We start from the raw sequence: 8,047 nt of genomic DNA, 5'->3' as shown, positions 1-8,047 counted from the left end.
AGCTGCTCTGTGAGAGGAAGGCAGGAAGCCTGGGTGGCTTTGCTCCGGCGGTACGTGACCGAGTAAGGGTTGCTTCCCTCTGGCAGCAGTGGTGTCATCCCTCCTAGCTCCTCGCAAAACCGAGTTCAGGAAACTTTTCAGCGCAGCACCAGGTGGTTAAAAGCACGCTGACGCTCCCAGACGGGACCGCAGGACAGCGTTCTCCAACTACCCCGGCCCCCTGCCCAGCCATGCCGACCCCCTCAGCGCCGGTCCCCCCCCCGCCGCCATTTTGTGAGCGCCGCGGGGAGCGGCCCGGGCCATGGCGAGGAGCAGGGCGCTGCGGAGCGGCTGCCTGCAGCTCGCCGCGCTGCCCTGGGCGGCGTGCTGGTCAGGTGGGAAGCCGCAGCCCTTCTCCTCCTCCTGGAGAATCGCGGAGCCGCCGCCGAGGGGGTGGAGCAGCACCATGGAGGAGAAGGAGGAGGAGGACGGGACTCCTCAGGGGCAGCGGCACGGGAGGTGAGCGCCCCGCTCCTGAGGGCAGGGGGGGAGCCGACGGGGAGGGAGCGAGCCGGGACTCCCGAGGTCGAGTGGGGAAGCACCTGTCCGACCCCACCTGCTCCCGGGTGGGCGGCGGGGGCTAAAATTACGGTACCGGGGGCCCGCCGGGTGGGGAGGGAAAAGTTAAGGGGTCCCCAGCCATCAGAGCCTTCCTCAGCCCCGGCTTGGTGGTGGAGTAGCCGGGCTGCCCCCGAGGGGATGCTGAGGGCAGCGGCACCCCCAGCGCCTGTCCCCCCCGGCGGGCCCCGTCCGCGCTGAGGAAAGGGAGGTTGGAAGGAGAAAAAAAAAAAACACTTTTATTGGGATAAAAGCGGCAGTGCCGTAGTTTCCCGTAAAGGGCCGGTGGGATATGCTGCAGCGGCGCTCGGGAGAGGCGCGTTATGTAATGGAGCAGGGCGCTCCGCGGGGCCGGCGTTTCGGGAGCGTTGTCCTCGCTACGGGCGGCACGGGCAGATGTTGCTGGCCAGGGTTCTCCTTACATCGCATGATGTAAATGTAAAGTGGAAGGCATTAACGAAGTAACTTAGTGTAATTAGTTCAACCATAATCTCAATGATCAGTAATTATCTCTAGTAAGGATTTAGGGGAAGCATTTGTTGCGTGTCTTGACTTCGTGCAGTAATGTTTGTGTTAAGCCTCAGTGGAAATGATTTTTCCAGCGATGATCGTGATTTTTTTCCATGTGCAAGTTTTCAGGTTTTCTTTTAAGGAAAGTAATTTGTAATCATATATTTGTTTTATTTTTCAAGCTACACTGACTAAAGCAACATCAAAAATTAAATATAACAGGGAAATAAGTGGTAGTTATCACTTCATTTCTTCTTGGCAAAAAACTCCTGAAAATGGTTGTATATTTTTCTTTAATTCATAGTAGCTATTCTCTCAGTTAATAAATAAAGAAGCCTGATTCATTTTGCTGATTAAACTTTCAAGAAAACAACAAGCATTACTAATATATATATATAATATATATATATATATATAATATATATATATAAAATCCTTATTACTTCAAAAATTACTGTAAGGGTTGTTGCCTGAAATGGTCTGCAATTGAAATATTCATTATAAAAAGGTAATGGGAACTTTGAATGCCTGAAGACTGGGAAGCCCAGTCTGATTTCTGCAGCGTGATGGAGAGGATTGCTCAGGAGAGGAGGAAGGGATGAAAGGGAAACTGCTCAAATACAAGTACCGGCTAATTGGGCTTCAGCTTGGCCCAGATCAAAAGAGACCCATGCCCTGTTTAAGAGGAAGCGTTCCAATGTTATTGTTTTCTTCCTTTGTATAGACTAAGTAGATTGGAGGAATTACCTCAGCAGAAAAATACTATTTTGTCGGTCTTTCAAGCCCGAGATGGAACTAGAACTGCTAATTCTCAAACCAGAAATAGCTTTTAAATTCTGTTCTGCAAATAGGAAAGGGATCGTTTTATCTGTGGTGATGAAAATGCTAATGCTGCCAGATTAATTAATGCCTTTATGTATAACATCTGCTGTGAGTTTTTTTCTTTGGTCACATCTATAAATCCATTCCTGATTTCAATTTAATTTTTCAGTCAACTGCTGTACCTTTGTAGCTTGCAGCATATTGGCTAGGGCTGTAATCAGGGTCCTCATTTCAATATGCTCAGAGCTGGGCTGTGGTAAATCACTTGGTCATCTTGCCTCTAAGTGCAGCTAGAGGCTTTGAATAACAAGGATTTTTCTGTAAAGCAGATGTTGTACTTGGTTTGGAATTAACAATTGCATTATTTGCTGTCTGCATGTAATTGGCAGCTATGCAAAGAAGGTACGACTTGGGTTTGAATAGCAGCACCAAAACAGATCCATCTTACAAAGCTGTTCAGCAAAGAGACTTGGACGTTACCAAGTGACACCATGAAAACACTTGGCTGCCGTCATGTCCCTGCTGTGAAAAATAAAGTTTGTGTGGTGGTGTGGAAGTGAAAAATCAGTTGGTAAGGAAGAAGGCTGTGGATGCATATCAAGAGATTTGTCTTGTGTAGGACCTCTTATCTCAGTTGGAGCTGGTGGTACTATCTGCTGAGTAAGCTTTGTCATAATATTTCATTTTTTTTTTTATTGCTTATAATGTTTGAAAATAACTTCAGTTGTTTAGGGTGAAGTCTCCAATACTGTGGCCTGGTTTTTGAGGGAAGGTTTCATTGAGGTTCAGCTGTTCCTGATAACTTGTTATTGCCACAATAACATGTTGTTTGTGTGTATGTATTTAGGTGTTTTTAAATTAAGTGCTTTGTCTCCTGAAAACACCTACGTACTTAGGACGGTGCCTTGAAAATTAGTAGATGGCTCACATTTATGTTGGAAAGGTGCCTTGACTCCTTCATAAGGGGAAAACAAATGAACAAACAACTTCAACTCTTTTGCTGTTGACTAACAACTAAAGCACTTTGCATTTCATTGAGAGTACGTGGAGAGGCATCATAACCTGTACTTGTGGGGATGGAGTAAAAGGCTGGTCATGTATAGGAAAAGGAGTTGTCAGGAAAAATGCTGATGTGTTTTGATGGTTCTAATTTCCTCCTGTATTTGTGTTCTGCTGTGTCTGGCGTGCTACCATTTGTAATTTCCTTTAATGGCTGTGCTCCAGTTGAAGAACTTACAGGGTGCTGTATGACATGCTTTCTGTCTTTCTCATGTGAAGTTTTGAGGATTCAAACATCTTGTATTTGGAAAGGCTGACTGCCTTTTAGCTTAACTCATGTGGAAGGTGGTCTTTGAACAGTCCATTCAAGGAAAAACTTTTTTTTTTTTTTTTCAATAAGGAAAAACTTTAATTTCCTTCTACTAAATGATGTGGAAATGTTTTATTTGGATTTCAATACGTTTTGAGGTTGAATGTTACTGTTTTGTAAAAAGCCATACGTCTAGGGGGTGTGTATATATACACAAAGAATGTTATTTGGACAAGCAAAAATTAAGCGCATGTTGAAAACTAAGTGTGAAGGATGGAAAAAAAAAACTTGGAAATATTTTTATATTGCACAGAAATCCCATTGGGTCCTATGTGCTTGGACTTTGAACCGAAGAGAGGGAATTAAGTAGACTAGCACTTAAATATGCATATAAACAAAAAAAATGTGTGACTATTAACTTAAAAATAAAGACTAGTTTAATGCTTGGGCGTTGCTGCGCTTCCTGAATAACTGAAGCTTTGTGGGGTTTTAAAGGATTATTCTTAGTGTGAGTCTAGAGAAAGTTTGCATAGCCGTTTTGTTCCTTTCTGGCTTGGAGAGAAAAAGAAAATTAAAAGCCTTAGTAAATGAGTTGGAGATAGCAACTGTGGAGTTGCAGACATAAAAATGCCAGAGCTGAATATAAACGAACTGCTTCGGATTCTGCTTTGCCATGTGGATCCTATGGGTGAAGGTTTTGACGGGACTTCTGGGCACTTCTGTAAGAACAGCTCTTACTTTATGGCTGTGTGCTGTGAACAAAGTCAGATTTCTGCCACTGTACGTTCGTGTGGAGTCTTTCTCTCAGTAAGTGTGGTCGGGGAGTGTTATTTATTCATAGCCATATCTAATTGACAGAAGATGTTAGGCAGGAGACCTCTACCCTCAGGCCAGAGTGCAAACTTGTTGTATTTTAAAACTTCATTTTAGTTACAAAAACCCTGCGCTAATAGCTTCAGCGTCACAAAATAGCTTGAAATGCTAAAACCAAGATGCTTGGCCTGTTAACATGTTAGAGTGGCTAAAGCATGCTTATAAATGCTGAACTTCAACGTTTGATTGTTTCTTCTAACTGTAAGCGCCATCCTGGCAGGGTTTGTGTCTATGATTAACTCTATTCACGTCAGGAGAGCAACTAAAACTAATGAACTGCTCATCTGCATGAGCAGCTATTAGAGCAGGGCTGGTGCCAGAGTGCTACCGCTGGGGTCCTGGTGCTGTAGCTGCATGGCTCCAGTTGTGAGCTTGTTCCTTTAGGGGAGCTTTTCTGAAATCCCTTGCAAGTGCAAGGGGCCATCTATGGAGATTATCCTTGCTGTCAGAATCCAAAGGTTATCAGTGCTCAGCTGTGTGCATGGGCTATCTTCTGGTATTTTTTGTTGACTTTAAAAATTGTCTGCATTTGAGTCATGATGCAGTAATTGTGCCTTGTACCACAGCATGGCTGCAACGCGCAAACCTCATTTCTGTAGGTGGTCAGCCAGAGTCCTGCGGAGCAGGTAAGTAAACTTTGAATCTCCAGAAGTGTTCCCTGCATTCCTCCCTATACATTAAGTAGCTGTACGGGATTGGTTGTGTAGGGAGAGGACAGTAAAGCACCCTTATGTTCTGGTGTCGGGAAAATGGACTCCTCCTTTCCTTCTGCGACTGCCTCTGGAATAGCACAGCGATACACCGCTCTTGTGCTTAACCACAACGACAGACCAGGCTGCGCTTTCAAATGTGAGGGCTGTGTGTCAGTTTTTGGAAACCTGGATGCAAGCCTGCAGTGAAAGATGAGGGTAGAGAAGGAAACAGCTTGCTTTAATGGGTATGTAAAGGTACAGGCATTGGATGCTGGCTCTGTCAGCTCTGTTAATGCGTGGCCCCTGTAGACAGCGACTGTCATGTAGTGTCACAAGCTAAGCAGAATATGTGTGTAGCACAAGACTTCAGTAATACTGAATACAAGTCCCCAGTATGTCGGGGCTATAAAGCAGCTGTGGAGGATGGGGCCGGTTAGCCAGCTGGGTGCTGCAAGCATGGGGAGAGCCGGTATGCATTGCCCAAGCTCCAGGAAGTCGCAACCTCCTGCAGTCCATCTGACATCCGAGCTGACCACCGGGCTGAGAAATAGCTGGCCCCAGGGGCTACCATGGACCTGACTAACACACATTTGCATTTGTGTCCAAGGGCGCAGCAGGGTGTAGCTGATAGGCACTCATAATCGCTGTGAATAACTTCCTGGTGGTTTAGCACCCTCCCCTGTCCCAGCCAGCTTATTGGTATAAGTGCTTGCATGGTTACACAGTGATCCAGGTGAAAATAAGTGCTTCTCTAGGGGATGGGCAGGTAAGGAGGGACTATCAGCTTGATCAGATGCTTAACTGCGTTCACCATGTGGACACACGTTTGTTCTGGCAAGCCTAGGGGAGTAACAGGGGCACAGCTGGGTTGGCTGCTGGTGGCGGCTTTAGTACTGCAGCTGTTGTAAAATGTCTCATATTTGCTTTATTTTTAACTAGAATTTCTCTCTATGAATAAATAAACCTTTGTACTGTTGATTCTCAAAACTAGATAGTACTGGCTAAAGATTCATCCTAATTCTAATGGGTTTATAGAGAGGGCTACTTCTGTTATCAACTCATCTTTAACAGCACACAGTCACTGTAGAGTCAGGATACTTACAGATCTGTAGGAGCAAAGAAGGGGTAGCTGGCAGCCTATAGCTGTGCTGTATAAAATGGGTGCAACCAAGGATGGAAGAAGGCTGTACTAGCATGGGTTTGGGGGGATTTTGAAAATATCATGGAGAACAGGATGCCCCAAGAATACCTAGCTGGCTGTTAAAATATCAGATAATTGGAATGAAAATTTCTGTAGCGCTTGTTCGTGCTTGTAGCTTTTAATTGAAAATCTCAAATAATAAAATTATTTGCAGATCAGCTAGTTGCATGCTTGAGAGCTTCTTTGTGTGAAGTCCTAAGACGGAGAGGGTATCTGGAATAACTGCTGTTGCAACTGGTTTGGACAGCCTGAAGTACCTCACAATAAAAGTTTAAATGCATTTAGGATTTTCCGGTCTCAAACTGTTCATTAATTAATGCAGACAATTTCTGACCCGAAGGAAAAATAAAAGCACAGCCAAAATTTAGCTGGCAGTGGTTTGATAGTTGAGTGTGCAGGGGGCTTTTTTCAAAAAAATTACTCGTATGCTCCCTAGTGTTTGCAAATAGCTGAAACCCTTTTTCTAGTTTCAAGCCAGAAGTGTACTTTTTGTAGCCATAAAACATATGCATGTTGTAAGAAAATGTGAGTTGTGTGGCAGTATTCAGCTACCCCTTTGGGCTGCATGCTGCATCATCTAAGTCCTGGATGTAGTCTATAGAGAGAGACAGCAATTAGAAATGAACCAAACTCGTTGCTTCTAAAACAGAGAGCAATAAGGATATCTGAAATATATGGGATGTTCGCAAGGTAGGTATGAAGTTTTGTGGATCTTGGTGGGTTCCAGTAAACCATGCCTTCATAGTAACCCTTTCTTAAATTTTCTGTGTTGTGAATTTGTTCAATAAGGACCATGATTCTAGGTAGAAAAGGATAAATTTGTTCCATCAGACTTTACAATTAGTGTGACTGTATGTGTATCCTTAGTAGGAAGAGTTTTATATCCATTTTGTGCATTGAGTAGTGACTGGTAGAGACTGGGTGGAAAAGGTGAAGACTTGTACACTGTGTATCAGCACTGTGCTGATGCTCTTCTACTCGTGAAGTTAAAATAGTGCAGCGCTTGAAGCTCTGCAGTAAGCACTTGAAAACAGAAATTTTAATGATGGTGCTTCTTGTAAATTTTATGTATCCTGTGTTCAACCTTCTTTTGGAACAGATAGGAGGAAGTAAAATGTTTAAATAAACTTTTAATGATTTTCCTAAGTAAAGAAAAGACTTAAAGCCGAAATACTCTTATCTGAGTTTTCAGTTACATAAGCAATGCTAAAATAAACAATTGACCCCAAACCTACTGTCCTAAAAACCTCATTCTGTTTCCAGGAACAAACCTGCTTGCCATAAAGCAGAGGTTTTCCTTGCCATGTCCTGCCTGATCTACAACTTTGTGGATTCGCAGGGGCCCCTTAGCATCTGGTGCTGGAAAACCAGTTGTGTGAGCTCTGTGTTTTGATTCATGTTAGGCTTTGTCCTGTTCATCAAACAGGGCTGTGCTTCCCTTCTGTATAGTGTACCTTCTGGCACAGTGGGTTTGGCATGACTAATGGGCTCGTTCAGCAGTTCCTGTGTGTTGGTACATTTCCTTCTCTGCGTGCAGCTGAAGCAGGAAAGCATCTCCCAGTGCTGGGATAGTTGCCTTTCCTCCTGGCTGAGCCCCTCTTAGGAGCGGTGGCTATCCGCCTGCCCCTTTTTGTGGGTATGTCACCTCAGACCAAAGGGTCTTTTCCATATGATAACAAATCAATTTAGTAGAATAGGAATTTTCCTGTTTATTTAAAAGTGTGGATAATAAAGGTGTCTATTAGAACCTTGTGATAACAAATACCCACGAAGGATGTGGCCCCTTCTCACTGTCTGCCTCCACCCCCACCACTGAATGCAATTCTTGTCCAGTTTGGTTTTAGTACCTCTGCTGGTCATAATTTGGCTGGTGATCCAGCGCTTAAATGTAGTTTTCAAATATTATTGGAAGCTCTTTGCCAAACTATTATTTTTCTTGGGGAGGAACTCAGAAAAGCTGGATGAAATATCAGCTCATTCATGTTGGGCAGTTTTTAATATTTAAAATATAGCTGCTGAATCTCCTTGTGTTCAGAGGCTTTC

General features: G+C 44.0%; 1 protein-coding gene across 3 annotated transcripts in view; it reads left to right on the top strand.

Annotated features, from left to right (window-relative positions):
- The first annotated feature begins 264 nt into the window (after nt 1–264).
- NAPEPLD (N-acyl phosphatidylethanolamine phospholipase D) overlaps nt 265–8,047 on the top strand; it is a 21,031-nt gene continuing 13,248 nt past the window's right edge. The window contains exon 1 of one of the 3 annotated variants that reach the window (XM_035314811.1): nt 265–498. In XM_035314811.1, the coding sequence (XP_035170702.1) occupies nt 302–498 (197 nt within the window). In that variant the 5' untranslated portion in view covers nt 265–301. Of the gene's footprint in view, nt 499–553; nt 631–5,546; nt 5,570–8,047 lie in introns of those variants that run through there. The other 2 variants (XM_035314813.1, XM_035314812.1) reach the window with 2 other exon arrangements.

Source organism: Oxyura jamaicensis, chromosome 1 (assembly GCF_011077185.1).
Source record: "Oxyura jamaicensis isolate SHBP4307 breed ruddy duck chromosome 1, BPBGC_Ojam_1.0, whole genome shotgun sequence".
NCBI classification, from domain to species: domain Eukaryota; kingdom Metazoa; phylum Chordata; class Aves; order Anseriformes; family Anatidae; genus Oxyura; species Oxyura jamaicensis.
Note: the sequence above shows the minus strand (reverse complement) of the source record. Positions and strands in the feature narration are given on the sequence as shown.